The sequence below is a fragment of the Anastrepha ludens genome, chromosome X (genome assembly GCF_028408465.1).
Source record: "Anastrepha ludens isolate Willacy chromosome X, idAnaLude1.1, whole genome shotgun sequence".
Taxonomy (NCBI): domain Eukaryota; kingdom Metazoa; phylum Arthropoda; class Insecta; order Diptera; family Tephritidae; genus Anastrepha; species Anastrepha ludens.
In genome coordinates, this window is record NC_071503.1 from 84,566,572 (window position 1) to 84,584,305 (window position 17,734).

The 17,734-nt window shown below is 35.6% G+C and overlaps 1 protein-coding gene across 8 annotated transcripts; it reads left to right on the plus strand.

The window, feature by feature from the left end:
• Nucleotides 1-2,461: 2,461 nt before the first annotated feature.
• LOC128869378 (potassium voltage-gated channel protein Shal) lies at nucleotides 2,462-17,470 on the plus strand. 8 transcript variants are annotated; one of them, XM_054111921.1, is made up of 2 exons: nucleotides 2,462-2,642; nucleotides 16,100-17,470. In XM_054111921.1, the coding sequence occupies exon 2, from the start codon at nucleotides 16,281-16,283 to the stop codon at nucleotides 17,397-17,399; it is 1,119 nt and encodes a 372-aa protein (XP_053967896.1). In that variant the 5' UTR covers nucleotides 2,462-2,642; nucleotides 16,100-16,280; the 3' UTR covers nucleotides 17,400-17,470. The 8 variants fall into 8 exon arrangements, with proteins under 8 accessions (XP_053967896.1, XP_053967897.1, XP_053967900.1 ...); XM_054111922.1 differs by having other exon boundaries at nucleotides 16,158-17,470; XM_054111925.1 differs by having other exon boundaries at nucleotides 2,462-2,639; nucleotides 16,158-17,470.
• The last annotated feature ends 264 nt before the right edge of the window (nucleotides 17,471-17,734 follow it).

Sequence of the window (17,734 nt, forward strand, 5' to 3'; positions counted from 1 at the left end):
ATTTTATAACTATATTAAAACAAAATATGAATCCTTTCAACACCGAAGATACTCAGAGCAGTGAAGACACTCAGAGCAGCGAAGATACTCGGAGCAATGAATTGTTTAATATTGCAACTGGACGAGCAGCATCGAAAGAAGTGAGCGACTTTTTATTAAATGTGGAAAGAACTGGCCGTGGTTTAAGAGAAAAGTTTATTTCTGAATGTGCTGCGTCTGATGATCGTTTCGAATTAACTATTAAACAAAATAAAATACTGAATTTCGCTACATCAACCCAGAAAAGATTTGTCTCGATAAATAATAAAGTTCAAGAAGTACGACTACAGCGTGACTTGTTCGGCCGAATGTTAGCTTTTTCAATGAATGACAATGCTAATGTTGAAAAAATATTGACTTATCCTCTAACACCCGTTCCAATGTGTATGTGTCACTTGGAGGGATCGATTTATAAAACAGATAAATCTGTTTTGTTGAAGTCGTTGGAAAAAGATGTTCAAAGTACAGCCCCAAGCTACACTGACATTTGTTTAATAGACGGATTCTTTCTCATACATTGTATCAAGGATTTACCAAAAACATTCGGAAGTATCTCCAAAAAAATACTTCAAATGGTGACTAACAATGCAACCCGTGAAATTCATGTAATTTTTGATAGATATTGGTCACCATCTATCAAATATTACGAAAGATCTCAGCGAAGCGGTTCCTCTAGTAATCGTATGTACGTGATTTCTGGACCTGAACAATCAAGACCATCTGACTTTAATAAAGAACTCCGGAATATATCATGCGTGCAATATCGAGTCAACAGCGAACATTCTAATAAAATGCTCAGATACGGATATTTTAATTATTATGTTGGCTAATATGATTCACGTACAACACCATAGCAAAGTTTATATTCAAACAGGGGTTTGGAATAAGCAACGAATAATTGACGTATCGACATTTCATGAAAAGTTAGGCGAGATAATGTGCCAATCTCTGCCAGGATTTCATGCTATAACTGGCTGCGATTTTCATCCCGCATTATTTCGCAAGGGAAAGCAACGTCCTTTACAGATTTTAAAGAAAAATGAAGACTTACAAAAAGCATTCGGTCAAATTGGACATGAAGACTGTGATGAAACCGCTGTTTTCCCGATTCTTGAAAAGTTTATCTGTAATTTGTACAACTTTCCGTTGTTGAGCGCCGTAAATGATGCACGATTCGCCTTATTTTTAAAATCCTATAAGGCCAACGATTTGGAATTTTGACTCATCCACTTTGCCTCCTAGCCAGGCTGAATTAACGCAGCATTTATTGAGGACCAAATATATTGCTACAATATGGAAAAATGCTCATAAGAAAATTCCATCATATTTACGACCAGAAACTTGCGGATGGATATTAGTAGAGGGAAAGTATACATTTAAATGGTTCGACGGACCACAGCTGCCTAGTACAATATAAGATATTATTGATCCTGGAACAAACGAAGGTAATATATTTATCCACAGAACATATAACTATTCCATTCTATTAAATGTCTAAAAATAATTTTGCTTTGTGCTTTGTTACAGGCGATGAAGACGTTAATGCAGAAAGCGAATCAAATGAAGATGAATATAGCGATAGCGAAGAAGATATCACGTCCGAATCAGATTCCGATTGCGAATGTGACTAAAAATGTTGATGTGTAGCGCACTTTTTAACGTCGTCTGCCGCGGCCTTAGCCCTCACTTTTTTGTCGCCATTTTGTAAATGGCTTTTGGAATGTTTAAACTTTAAAATACAATAGTTGGAATTCATGTACCTTATGAATTTTTTTTAATTAATTTTTGCAATCTTCAGCGCTGTCTGCCGGCGAGTTAGCCCCTCGCAAAATGTCTGCCAATTTTTTTTACACTTTCTCAAATATATAATCAAACTTTTCCCGTACATAGAATCCCTGTACCTTATGAATTTTTTCCCACCCAAAATTCACCCCTTTCACTGCGTATCCCCCCTTTGCGCCCCAGTTTTGCAATGGCAGACATTCATTTTTATATTCGTCTACACTAATACTATTATTTTCAATATAAATTAGCCATGTACCTGATGCGGGCACTATCTATGTAGCCAGCTCTCCGTCTAAATCCCGTCGCCGATGAAATTTTGCAGGTATAATGTGACAAAATACTGCAATTTTGCTATGCCTATATTTTCCTTTTTAAAAAACTTTTTCTTGTTTTTTGTTCAATACCAAATAAATACAAAAATAATCCCTTACTTGTGTTGAAGTTTAATAACAACTACATTCCTTAAATTTTTGTTCATCTGATTTTTAATTTATCCGGGTATGATTATTCGGCTACCCTCTGTTTTTTGCTGTTTTATACTCATACTGCGTGCGCATGTATGTATATAAACATTTGAGCGAAAGGCGACGACGCTTTCCATCAATAAATCGTGCATATATGTATTTAGTATATTCATGCCGCAACCGTTAAAGGTACAAATTTGGCTTCGTTAAATATAATACGGTTCGTGGTTACTAAAACAGTGCATACATTACGAAATCTAATAACAATTGAAATAAATGCCATTGTCGGTTAAATGCACCTTAAAGGATGACAATGATGATAGAGAGAATTCCACCAAGAAGAAAATAACGGTGGTAACACTGATTTCAACGCATACATAAAACAAATTTTGTGTTTCAGTTTTATTAAAAAAAACTAACGCTTATATATAATAATTATAATACAAGTAGTGAAGCAATTCAAATCATTCTAGAATAAACAAATGATGAAATATATAGTTTTTAAGTGTTACGAATCGATTATTCTTCAAGTGGATTGACTTCAGAGGTTGTAAAAGTAACGTTCAACCAAAGCAAAAAATTGTGCAATTAAAAGAAAATCATTAGTTAAAATGTATGCTTGCCATACATTAGTAAATATTTATATATATAGTGGTCGTTAGGTTGAAAAACATTCCGATAATATTAAACTAGCAATACTTGTTACTCAAATACCATTTTGATATAATAATATGTGCTAAGAAGGTCATAAACTATGGTAAAAGTTCCTATACATAAGGCTGGTGTAAATACATATATACATACAAATAGGCATACATATGTATGTATGCATAAAAACGTATGCACGTACGACTATATAACATACGGAAAATTGTGCCAAGAAGAGTACCCCGGGATTAGTCTGCATGGGGTACAATTGGGTATTAATTCGACAATTTCGAGTCACTTATTTGAAGTTTGAAAGTAAAAAGACTAATAAGAAAACGTGAATAACCATGACAATAATTTCATAATATTCTGGCTACAGTTTGCCATTCTGAAGGCGACGGTGCAAGTCCGCTCTCGGGCATGTGGATTTTTCAAATCAAATAAATTTAAAGTTACCTTGTATTATTAAAATTAAAAAACTGAATTTGACGGTTATCTTTTACTTTGTGGGGCACATGCAAAAATTGGTAAAAAAAGTGGAAGGGGGTGCCAATCGATGCGTATTGGTACCGTATTTATTATCAGAAGGAGCGTTATTAACAAAACCACTTTTATAATAATGCTCTATTTTATCACTAAATACACGACAGTAAATACACTCAGGGGTCAGGATTCACTTTTTCTTTACACATGGTAATGTGTTTTAATTGTGGTGTCTTCAAAACCCGGTAGATATTGACAATAACTTAAATATATGTATTGTTTATAATTTAAATATATGTATTGTTTTCATACAATGTTTGAGTGTCGAGGGAAAAATTAACCAAATCATGCTGGATATTGCCACTCTATTGTACCATTCCTTAATACATTTATAACATGTTTGGACTACTGATAATTTTTATTGGCATCATTAAACTTTTACTTTTAAACGCTATTTTAGCGCTCGATTAACATCTCTTAACATAATGGTTTAGCGAAAAATAGCACTTGAAAACGTTTATGTAGACTTAAGCCAGGAGTATTTCTTTCAGGCAAACGTTTGACAAGTGTCCGTATATGGTTCTTAAGAGGACCAGGTGCAGTATAAAAAAAAATGTTTACGCAGTTAAGTATAAAGTTTATTGTACTTTCATTCCACATATCTTTTTTTTTTCTTAGCAACTTTCGGAAATAATTTAGGTGCGCAAACAATTACAATCTAAAATGTTGCATGCAAAGCAATAGAAAGATTAATGTTAATGCTAACGTCTTAAAGAATTAAAAATACAAAAATTTATTAGGGTAGTGTTGGTTTGCAACCTTTTTCTTCCAAAATTACATGATTTTTAAAATATTGCTCTATTGTATGCAAAATAAGTTGATTCTTTGTCAAGTAGTGCAATAAGTAGCAGCTAATGGTTTAAAATTACGTAAACAATTAGTGAAATTTAAATACTACGTCGATGCTGATATAGTAGCATCCGTCCAAATCTTACTTAGCTTCCCAACTAGAACGGTGTGGTTTATATAATGCCTTATATGTGTCATATCAGTAAGAAAAGTATCCCTTATGAGTTTGAAAACCTTCGATTACATTATACAAGCCAAATAGAGAAGCATAAGGGATAAGTTCATGTACATGTGAGCTTTTGTTTCTCTCTATTATATGAGACTTTATGTATGACATAGCCCTCTCACTCGAACACCTTATAGCTAAGGGATATGTACGTTCAAGGAACAGTCTTAGTGATTATATAAGAGGCTATATAAGTAAATATGAAAGGGAAATTATATGAAATTATATAAGCAATTTTCTAATGTACAAACAAACTAAGATGCATGTACTTATACATGCACAAATTCGTTTTTATAAAATAAGCCGTGATTTTATGTATTTATTATTATATTGACCAAAACGTTTGGGAGTGGCCTGAATCTGCATAAGAATCTTCGATTATCCTGGTAAATAATCACTTAGCGGAAAATTCTATTACCCCACGTGACACGAGTCGACAGGTAGGGTTACTCGATGTTTCCTTGAAATCTATCCTGTCAGTTGACAGAATCACGTGGGCAATTAATAGTTTTTCCCCCTTTAAATCTTCTGGTTCTGACGATATCGTGCCTTTGATGCTTCAAAAAACAAGTACTTCGGTGGTTCCTGTCCTGCTACTTGACGTGTATCGCTCTTAATCACGTCCCCGCGAACTGGAAGAAAACGAGGGTTGTTTTTATACCCTAGGCAGTGAGGAGGGGTCACCACTCCGCCAATGACTTTAGTCCTATAAGTCTTACCTCATTTATCCTAAAGGTGCTTGAAAGATTGCTTGATTATCATATCCGAGAGCACATCGAATCCAAATTATTTCCAACGCAACATGCGTGGAAATCCACGGAATCAGCCTTGCACGAAGTCGTAGGGACTGTGGGAAAATCTCTAGAAGGCAAACAATTCACTTTAGCGGTCTTCGTAGATATAGAGGGCGCTTTTAAAAACATCAGGGTGGAGTCAATTGTCACTGCGTTTGATAGACTAGAGGTGGAAAGACCTATCTGTCTCTCGTCCCTGCTTGGCATGCGGTGGCAAGAGGGGCTAAAGTCACTAGATTCGTTCACAGGGTGGTGTCCTTTCGCCCCTACTTTGGCTAGTTGCTATTGACGAAGCTCTGACAATGTTAAATAAGGGTGGGGTTAAGGCAGTAGCATACGCCAATGACTTGCTCCTAATGGTATCGGGATCGTTTCCCTCAGTCATGGGTGATATGTTGGAAAGGTCACTGGCTGTACTGAGTCGCTGGGCTATCACACGTTCTCCCGCTTTTATCAGAAGTTAGGTATCTTGGAGTGATATTTGACTCCTAACTCCATTGGAAGCTACACATTGAAAATCGGGTAAAGAAGGCCACTATCGGTAAAAAATGGGAACTCAAGCCACAGGTGGTGTTGTGGATGTACAACGCAGTGGTTTGGTGAAGCTCTTCGGAAAGGCTAAACTGGGGAGAGTGCAAAGGACTGCATGCATTGGCATCACCGCAGCATGTAAAACTTGCCCCATTGCTGCCCTTAATGTCGTTTTGCACTTACTTCCCATCGACTTTTACGATATTTCCATCGCAGCTCAAAGAGTAATCAGGTTAAAGGATGTTGGCCCTTGGAGGCAATCTCAAAGGGACATGGTAGCATTTTCGGCCGTATCTCATTTATCATCATTTAACACCGTATCTCTCCGAACTTCGGACAGACCTCCCTATACGCAAACTAGAGTTTGAGTGTCCTGCTGGGGCAATCTTTCCAAATATCTTCTTTTTTTTTTGCCCTTCTTATTTTTCATCCCTAAGTTATCCGGAAAACCGGGGCGAGTGGCAAAATTATTAACTTCTGCATATGTTGGCGGCTTAACGCTAATGTATGCACAATTTTTTTTTTTTTTTTTTTTTTTGTCGTTTATTTGCAATCTATTTTTAAAATAATAAGCAAATTATCTAACTATTAACAATTTGACTTATATTATTGAGCTCCACTGAGGTCAATAATGATATATATGTATACTACGATTAATGTACACTTATATTCAGACTTATGTGTTAGATTTTAATACATTTTAATATTAGATTTATCTATTAGGTTCTGAATGGAATGTCTAATACATGATGTCTTTTAAGTCTATTAATTTCATTAGTTTCATCAAGTAATGCAATTGCTAGCGGGTTATCGTGATAACTTAATCTCTGTAAATATTTTGTGGTAATTTTTTTAATTTCATCTTTTATAAAGGGAATTTTTAGATCAGTATGTATGGCTTTATTTGTGACGAACCAGGGTGCACTTGTGATAAGCCTTAAAGTTTTTGACTGATATCTTTGCAGAATTTCTATGTTAGAATTGCAAGCAGTTCCCCACAGTTGTACTGCGTAGGTCCATACTGGCTTTAGTATAGCCTTATATATTAATATTTTGTTATTTAGATTAAGTGTTGATTTTGGTCCTAGTAGCCAGTAAAGTTTGTTTGTTTTTATCTTTAACTGGGTTTTTTTGCTTGAATGTGGCATTTCCAGGTTAGCCGTTTGTCCAAATGTATGCCAAGGTATTTGACCGTATCATGTTTGGGAATTATATTACCATTTAGATAGAGTGAAGGGCATTCTTTCCGTCTCAATGAAAACAAAACATGCACAGATTTGTTTGTGTTAACTTTTAATTTCCATCGGTCCAGCCACGTCTGTATCTCGTTTAGTTCTATCTGAACTAGATTGGTTGCATCACTTGGGGACGGACTTGAAGCTAGTATAGCGGTGTCATCAGCGTATGTAGCCATTAGGACATTTTCGGTTTCGGGTATGTCAGATGTAAAAATCGTATAAAGTATAGGACCGAGTACGCTACCCTGTGGTACTCCAGCTTTTATGTATCTAATATCAGTTATTTCTTCATTTACCTTAACGTAAAATGATCTTTCGGTGAGGTAAGACTTTAGTGTTAGATAAAATGGTGCAGGAAGTATTTTTTTAAATTTATATAACAGGCCTTCATGCCATACTTTGTCGAATGCCTTTTGTACACCCAAAAATACGGCTGAACAATATTCCCTTCGTTCAAAGGAGTCGGTTATGAAATTTACAACACGGTGACATTGTTCAGGTGTACCATGGTATCGGCGAAAACCAAATTGATGTTCGGGTATGACCTTATTTTCTTTCAGTATTGGGAATACTCTGCGCAAAAATAGTCTTTCGAATATTTTGGAGAATATTGTCAATAAGCTGATTGGTCTGTAAGAGGATATTTGATTTTCAGGTTTTGCCGGTTTAAGGACCATAACTATTTCGGCGCACTTCCACTGTGTAGGAAAATAGTTTAATCTTAATATTGAGTTATATAACAGAGTTAAGAACATAACTCCTTTTTTCGGCAAACACTTGGCTACTTTGGCGTCAATTTTATCATATCCAGGAGATTTGTTGTTACACAGGTTTTTAATTTCAGAGCGAATTTCATTCGGTGTAATATGTTTGATCGGTAGAGATAGTTGACATGGGGTATCGAGAAATGCTAACACATCATCATCGTTGTTGCTTTGGTTTATAAACGGAGAAAACATTGCCTCTAAATATCTAGCATATGCATAAGCCTTACTCTTGTCTGTCCTACACCAAACGTTGCCACAATCTTTTATAGGCGCATTTCTCTTTTTGGGATGTTTGAGATATTTTGTAGCACAATTAACACGAATAATAGCATAGATTAAAGACTGTCACTTGTCCAACGTGTCGCGACTTGGGACTGGAATAATTTGCTTCAACTTTTTTGCCTCCAGATGTAACGTTTTAGAAGAGAGCATTCCTAAACACACACAACCAATATTCAAACGTTTTAGGACTTGTTACATATGTAACATTAAAAAAAAATAATAATAATTGGCGCGTACACTTCTGTTAGGTGTTTGGCCGAGCTCCTCCTCCTATTTGTGGTGTGCGTCTTGATGTTGTTCCACAAATGGAGGGACCTACAGTTTCAAGCCGACTCCGAACGGCAGATATTTTTATGAGGAGCTATTTCATGGCAGAAATACACTCGGAGGTTTGCCATTGCCTGGCGACCGCTGTTAGAAAATTGTTTTTTTTTTTTTATTAATTTTGCTTTCACCGAGATTCGAACCAACGACCTCTCTGTGAATTCCGAATGGTAATCACGCACCAACCCATTCGGCTACGGCGGCCGCCATTCAATTCAATTAATTAGCACATACCCATCTACAAATAGGTATATATGTATTGTGTAAGACTGAAGGAGTATTTTATTATTATTATTTATTAGAATAATATAAAATATTACACTAACTTAGAAAAAGAGCACACTAGCTGCTTGGGCCTCCCGTGCTTGGTAATTATGAGATTATGTTTAAGTTTTAAGGTATAAGATAAATGATAATTTTACAAGCTTTCAATTAGGCTGATTGCCTTAATAAAGTTATATATTTTAATGACATTCTCTGTTGTGGAATTTTTCAAAAGTTCGGAGGGGTTTTTCGGACCAAAGATAGGTACACGTTTAGTATTTAAATTTGCACAGATGTCTATTATGTGTATAAGGTTAAGTTGATCGTTACAGAAAGGACATGCGGGAGGAGGCGTGGATAGAAGAAGGTGCTCATGGGTTAGCCGGGAGTGACCGATCCTTAAACGGACGAATACATAAATTTGATTCCTTGATAATGAGGATGCATATATTGCTTTTGCACACTCTGGGTTAAAAGCTTTATACGGGTGCCTGAATTGCGCCCAGGATACATATTTTTGTCGAAGGAGATAGCTGTTTATGTAAGCTTGAAGGTCTTTAGAGACAAGTGTAGTAAATAGGAAGACTAGGGATTGGTGCATGTATTTGGCGCTAGATCTGCCGATTCATTTCCCACAATGCCTTTGTGACCTGGTATCCAGACAATACGTATTTTGTTTCCATTTTTCATTAAGTAATCCCGTATTTGAGAGAGAATTTGACTACTACCGTAAATGTTGGATAAGCCCTTGTTTTACCGAAAAGAAATCAGTAAATATGGCGAATTTACCTTTCGATCTCGACGCAAAGTCCACTGCTTTAAGAATACCGGTTGCTTCGGATAAAAATATTGAGCTATAACTTGGTAACAAGCATCCTGTTATCAGGGCACCATTGTTGTGTACTACAGCGAAAATTGTGCTATTGTCGGATTTAGACCCATCTATAAATATGTGAACTCTTCTCTGTTGACTAGTACGCCGAAGAGTTGTTTGAATAGTTCGGAGCTAGTGCTATTTTTATAGAACTTGTGAAGATCAGAGTTTATTGAGGGGGGAGAGAAGGTCCAGGGGGCCCGTTGAGACAATTTAAGCGATGTTTTTAGGGTTTGAATTCGCAGTCTTCAAAGTATTAAAAAGAAGTCTATTGGTGGTGGTCAAAAGCTTCGGGATTAGTCTAAAGTGGAGAATTCTGTATCTATCAGGGATAGAGGGTAAGCCAGCCCCGGAAAGTATGCACTTAGTAGGAGATGTTGGAAAGGCGTTAAGGCTTCTATGAACTGCGTTATGGTAAGGCTGGTTTAGTAAATAATTTTAGATTCGAGACTGCGCAATTATTTTAATTTGAGCTACGTGTTTTTAGTTTATTTTGAAATATTCCTTAAACATATTTATGTATTAAATACAAGGGAAATTATGTTTTTTCTTGCTTATTTCTTATAAAAAGTGATCAATTTAGAGGTATCGGATTTTAAATTGAAATAAAACAACGAACATTGATTGGGCAATCTCTATTATTCTTGTGTAGAACCATTAGTGACATTTTTTTTAAGGTAAACTCTTTCAAATGTTGGCCGCAACTACATCGTATTTCGGCCACCTGTAAACACCAATTTTGAATGACTCGCTAGAGGACTTCAGTCGGTATCTCGTGAATAACTTTAGTTATGTTGGCTTCCAATGCCTCAATCGAAGCTGTTTTATTCACAAAGCATTTAAATTTGACATAACCCTACAAATAAAAGTCCAAAGGTGTGATATTACACGGGTGGCAAATCCATTGGTATGAACAGGAGATAAATTTCTAAGCTAAACGACTATGTAGTAAATCCATTGTTTCACGAGCTGAATAGTAAGCAATGCCATCTTGTTAGAACCAAATGTTGTGGTGATTACGGGCTTTAATTTCCGGCATAATAATGTCGTTTATGATGACGTGATAGCGTTCGTCATTCACTGTTAAATTGACACCAGCCTTGTGTTTGAAGATAATACCGATGATTCCTCCAACCCATAGGCCTTATTAAACGGTTATTTTCAATATAGGTAACGCAAATACAGCAATATTGTCAAAAACGTAGGACGGTTAAACACACCATAAGTTGGCCTGAGAGCACAATGAACACTTATCATAGAGCGTCGATTTTCGTAATACAATTGTACGGTTCGTAAACTTTGTTGAGGCGTAAGTTTTCCATGATGAAATGGGAATGAATACTAAAAAAAATGTTGTATTTAGTTTGACAGTAGTGACGCGTGATGTGATCACCCTTTATTTATACTGTATAGTATTATTGCAGAATGTGAGTTACTTACTTTGGAAATGTGTTCCTTTATATAAAAAAGTTGTCTTCTTTGTTCAGATGTAAGAATATAGCGAATTATTTGCTTTGTTTCTGTATTAGTTTTGTTTACCTTGTGTATTGTCTAGTGGGTATTGATATAAGACTACAAAGGTAACTATAAATGTTCACTGTTTAATAAAAGGCTTTATACAGAATGTATTGTTTTTTTTAATTTTTAAATTAAAAATGGCAGCTTAGTTCCAAAATTTAATTTAAAGTAATTCAAACATGCCAACGTTTCACTGTACTTAAATGTAAAAAAACAATATATCTTTTGAGAAGTCAAAATATTTTTTCTAGTATAGGGTTGTTCAATAGGTGCGCTTCAACTTTTTTCCGATAGGGAGGGCGAACGACGCAATATTTTTTTATTTTTCGCTTGTCATTTGTAAACTTCATTAGTATACATTTCATCATGGAACGCTACACACTTGAGCAACGATTGCAAATCGTGCAAATTTTTTATGAAAATAATCGTTCTGTTGCTGCTACTTTAAGAGCATTACGGCCATTTTACAGTCCATTTAACAAGCCGTCCCGTTTTGGGGTTATGTGAAGTCATTGGTCTACAGTAACAAGCCGACGACGATTTGTGAGCTCAGAGCCAATATTGAACGTGAAATTGCTGGAATTTCGGCCGATTTATGCAAAAGAGTGGTCGAAAATTGGGTTCAACGATTGGACTTCGTAAAACGTGAACGCGGTGGTCATGCAAAAGAAATCGAATTTCATACTTAAATGTCTATGTTCAAACTCGATAATAAAAAAAAATTTAGTTAAAAAAGTCAAACCGTTTGTGTTTTATTCAAAAAAGTTCAAAAGTTGAAGCGCTCTTACTGAAAACCCCTATAGTTCGGGCTACTGCCGCATATTGAGTTGACTCTATTGAGGTCGCATCCATATCAGTAGGCCATAACATTTAATTTGCCCGCGTTTGCCTTGAATATTATGCAAAACGCAATAAGTTTTGCCGTTCGATAAGAAAAGAATTTTATGGATTTAAATGCTCTTTATTATTCAGTATAGTCTCCATGAACATCAATACACTTGTTCCAATGAGATTCCAATTCATGAATTCCATCCCTCAAGTGAGAATCTGGAAGGAAAACGCTTTTAACGCATGATTTTTTTTAGGTCAGGAAACAATTCGAACTATAATTTATGGAATTTAGCCATTGTCAAAATCCCAAGGGCACGGTGCATTTTCCTGATGAAAAAGAACTTTTTTCTTCTGCAAACTGGGTCTCTTTTTTCACGATTTGTTTTCTTCAGCTGGTCTGTAACCTTTTAGACCAGCTTATATCCAACATTTGTTGATGTGATATGATAATATCTAATGATATTATCCGAAATGATATGATAATATCCAAAATTTATTGTTTTACCAGTTGCCAAAAAATCCACAAATAATATTCCTTTTGTATCCCAAAAAACTGATGCTAACACCTTCGAGGCCGATATCTGGACACGAATTCGTTTCACTCTTTAGCCTCTTGTTTTGATTTAGGATCATGGTGATAGATCTAAGTCTCAACCATAATCTTGAATCTACGAGCAAAATCCACTTTACTTTATCCTATCGAAAACGCTCTAAATGTTGTTGGGAAAGTCGCATTCGAAAGTGTTTTTGTTTAATTGTTTGCGAATGCGGCACATATTGCGCACACAGTTTTCTGAAACCCAATAGTTCAGTCAAAATGCTATATTGCTTATACTGTCCAATGAGATGCCTAAGGCTTCTTCTATATCTCTTTCAGGCACTCGCCGATTTTTTTGGGTGTCCTTGACGTGGATCTTCTTCAAGGTTTGTACGAGCACATTTAAACTTAGCAGCTCATCTTTCTACTGTACTAATTGATGACGAAAAGTCCTTATACACTTTGAACATTCATTCATAAATTTCCTTTGCTTTTAAAACTTCCAAAACCTACTACTGACCAACCTACTTGATTTTTTCCATTGTAGAAAATACTATAACACGTCGATACTAAATGACTTGTAAACAAAGAATGAATTTAAATATTGAAACGAAACTTCACGTACGTTCATGTAAAGAGTGTACCAATATAACAAACAAATTAGGCTAGTGGCAACGCCGTCTCTTATCGAACTACAAAACTTATTGAACAACCTAGTATTTGTCCGGTAATGTTTAGACATTTTGCATGAGCTTCGTTGAAACTCATTTGCGTTGAACCTTCCTCCGGAGTTATATAAAGTGTCAAAAGTCATCATCTCCTTATAAAATAAAGCAAAAGTATTATTCACATTTGTATTCAAGTGCATATTAGCGTAACCATATTACCTAAGAAACAAAAATTATTACCTTATCGCATGTACCAATTTAACCTTCAAGCTGTGGTATCATTTTCTATTGTAATAAAGGTGAACGTCCCGCCTTCAGCCAAAAGCCTTAAACACCCACTTAATTTTAATAAGGTATCTCCCTTGCAGAATCGCAAAAAGCTTCTTTGCAGACTCAGAAGCTTCTACATACTAGCAAGCCCAATAGATACTTGAATGCTGGTTTGTACTTCTGAAACTTATAAAGTAAGAAAATTGCCACTTAGACTGATTTTAGCTATAATTTTAACTTATAAAGACTGAGGTAACTCAAAAGTCATCACTCCGTCCTTGCTTTGCTTGGACTCTTTAGAAGAAATATAAAATCTGCATGAAAAAACTGAAACTTATCGTTGAAAGAATTTTTCTCGGGAGAAGCAAAATTATTCAAAATTGGGTTGTGCATACATTTTTATTAACAGTATAAAGGATCTTTCAAAATTGACGCCTAGATGTCAGTAGGGGATAATTCCTATTTTTATGTAATCTTTGACATTTGTACAGTTGTGCATGATAGAACAACGCGATAAAGTTATTATGAAAATTGTCCATCTCTGAAAACAATATATCGCAAAATTCGAGATTTTTTGGTGGAAATAATCGTCGGAATGAGTTGACAATTTAGAGGTTGGTGAAAAAATTTCAAGAAACATGTTCTGTCAAGAATAGAAAAAGGACAGACAGACCAAAAACTGTTATATTATCTGGAGAATATTGCTGTAGCGCAAAGTGTTGCTGAACAACCTTTAACAACAAACAGATTTTATCTGTCGACATGCTCATGTTGGACATTTAAATTATGTAGTTTTTTCACAAATGTATGGGTATATTCAATAACGCATTATAATGCGCAACGTACTTTTGCAGTGTTGGCAATGCGTTCAGAAATGCAAATATGGCAGTACTGCAAATGCATCGCGTTCCAAAACTCCATTTTTGTATCAAACGTCGCGCATTATTTGCAGGAAAAATTTTAATACTGCCAATCTATCAATTGCAACACTTGTCACATTGGCAGTGCTGCCAGCGCTACAATTACTGCGCATTTATAATGCGTTTCTGAATATACCCTATAATAGTTAAGAGTCGTATTTTGAATAATGAAACCTGAAAGAATCTAAATTTTTTATGTTAAGACAACATATACATAGGTCATTTGGATGACCTTTTATTTAAGTTATTGCCAATGTTTCCCGAATTTTTGAAGAAAATGCACTTAAAATATGTTACCACGTACAAAGGAAAAGTGAAGTTTGACCTTGACCCCTAAGTGTATTTACTTTCGTATACTTAGTGATAGAAAAGAGCATCAGTATAAAAGTGTTTTTGTTAATAACTTTTAAATGGTCGAAACCAGTACCCAATGATTGATAATCGATTCCAGGACGAAAGAAAATATATATACAATTCTTTACCTGATTTGAACTCCAGTACACATGTGTGGTACGTTAATGCTCTACAATCGACAATTCTATCGAATGAGCCAAATCTTAATTTTATCTCACATAGATATAAATTTCGGAAACGACTAGACTCGCTTGATACAAAAAAGTTTAAAATTCACAAGGGTAGTCTCATCAAGGGCATACCAGAACAAAAGTATATAGTTCTTCCGTATAAAGATATCAAAAGTGCTAAAACAAGTGAGAATACTAAATTGAACACGTTTATTGTATTTATAAACATGATACGTGTACGAACTGAGCTTTTGTTTGAAGGTAAGAAGTTCGGCTTGTCTACGTTTACATAAATCCTATCCGATTTGCTTCCTTGACTTATAACGGAATAAAGGATTCGAAATGGATACAGACTATAAATATGTCGAAATGCTCAAAATGATGAAAAGGGTGGACTTAGTCACGTCTTTTGGTGCGCATGATAACTCGAGCAAATTTTATTACATTTTAATGAAACTTGGTGCGTATATTACTTTTTGTCCATCAAAGGTTGATATTTCGAAAAAGGGCAGTTACATGCCCATAACTTAACAGAATCCGCTCTAAAATTCGGTGCACGTATTGTCTCTTCACCTCATTCAGATCAGACTTAAATATTACTGATATCGAATAAAAACCACTCCCACTTTTTATATGTTAAGCCTAAATTTCCGTCCGTCCGTCTTATGTTACAAGCTATAACTCGAGAAAAATTATTTTGAAGCTCAGCAAGGACATGTACCCTAATAAATGGTAAAGTTGTGTTCAATAGAACAATAACCACGCCCACCTCCCATACAACGTTAATTTTTAAAAAAGGAAAACTGTTACAATTATATATATATATATATATAAATGACTTAAATGTGGTAAAAATATTAGTCTAATTAAAAAAGAAATACGCCCACTTCTAGGTAAATGCTTGTATGTAGATAACTTGATAAGACTTGCCTAAACTTACTACACGTATTACCTTCACTTATATAAATAATATATAGTAAATATTATTGATATCGGGTAAAAACCACGTCCACTTTTATTTCTTAAGACTAAATTGCCGTCCATCCAACTGATGTTCCAAACTGTAACGTCATTGTCTAAAAGTTTGCTTAGTTCCAAAAATGAACAGACAACCCAAATTACAAATTTACTAAAAGTGGGGGCTATATAAATTTCACGTGAGGATATTTCAACTTTGTGAAAACCTGTGAATGTTATGCTGCAACTATTTAAATATGTAAAATATATAGCTTAAACGTATGTTATATACATATATATATTAGCTTAAATATACATTATCAGATGCAAAATTTATATAAATACTTTTTTGACTCGTGACAGTTACACAAAAAAATTTGATCAACGTGCTCTGAATATTCGATCGCTTGGCATCGTTTAAATATATAAACACATTCATATATAAATTGATAAGTAACCTCCGTATAAAACATTCCACCGCATAGTATGGCCTCGGTCGCCGCTTGGCTGCCATTTGCACGGGCGGCGGCCATCGGTTGGGTTCCAATTGCTACTCACCCACTACCGCCACCACCTATACCAAAGGATAGGCGTAAAACAGACGACGAAAAGCTATTGATCAATGTTTCCGGCCGTCGCTTTGAAACATGGCGAAATACACTCGAAAAGTATCCTGATACATTACTAGGTTCCAATGAACGTGAATTCTTCTACGATGAAGATTGTAAAGAGTATTTCTTCGATAGAGACCCAGACATCTTTAGACATATTCTCAATTATTACCGCACAGGAAAACTCCATTATCCAAAACATGAATGTCTCACCAGCTATGATGAGGAGTTGGCATTCTTTGGTATAATGCCTGATGTAATTGGCGACTGTTGTTATGAAGATTATCGTGATCGCAAGCGCGAGAATGCCGAACGTTTAATGGACGACAAACTATCGGAAAATGGCGATCAGAATCTACAACAATTAACGAATATACGACAAAAAATGTGGCGTGCATTTGAGAATCCACACACATCCACTGCAGCTCTAGTATTCTACTATGTAACTGGATTCTTTATTGCCGTTTCAGTTATGGCGAATGTAGTAGAAACAGTTCCGTGTGGCCATAGGCCAGGGCGAGCCGGCACACTGCCATGTGGAGAGCGTTATAAAATAGTATTTTTTTGCCTAGACACCGCCTGCGTTATGATATTTACCGCCGAGTATTTGTTACGTCTGTTTGCTGCACCTGATCGCTGCAAGTTTGTGCGCAGCGTTATGAGTATTATTGATGTTGTTGCCATACTACCATACTACATTGGATTAGGCATCACCGATAACGATGATGTAAGCGGTGCTTTTGTGACGTTACGCGTCTTCCGGGTTTTTCGAATTTTCAAATTCTCACGACATTCACAAGGATTACGAATTCTTGGTTACACATTAAAATCGTGTGCTTCCGAATTGGGGTTTCTAGTATTTTCGCTGGCAATGGCTATTATAATATTTGCTACTGTTATGTTTTATGCTGAGAAGAACGTTAATGGTACGAATTTCACATCCATTCCGGCCGCTTTCTGGTACACTATAGTAACAATGACAACTCTTGGGTAAGTAGTATATACAAGGTGATAAAAAATAAGTGAATACAAAAGCTTTCATTCAAGAACTCATTATTAAACAATGTTAAAAAAAAACACATTCATTTTGACTGGTAAATACACAGCTTCGAACGCTTTACAAAATTTTGAGCAATTTACAGCAGCTCCTTAAAAGTTAGTCACATTCCGAACACAGCACTGCTATAAACTCCAAATGCTCATGTCGAGTAACACAAGCCTCTAAAACCGACTATATTCTGTAATCTAGCGGATTTCAATCTGGAGAATATGACGGCCATTCTTCATGGGAAATAAAGGCATGAAAGTGAGTTCTGCATCATTTTGAGT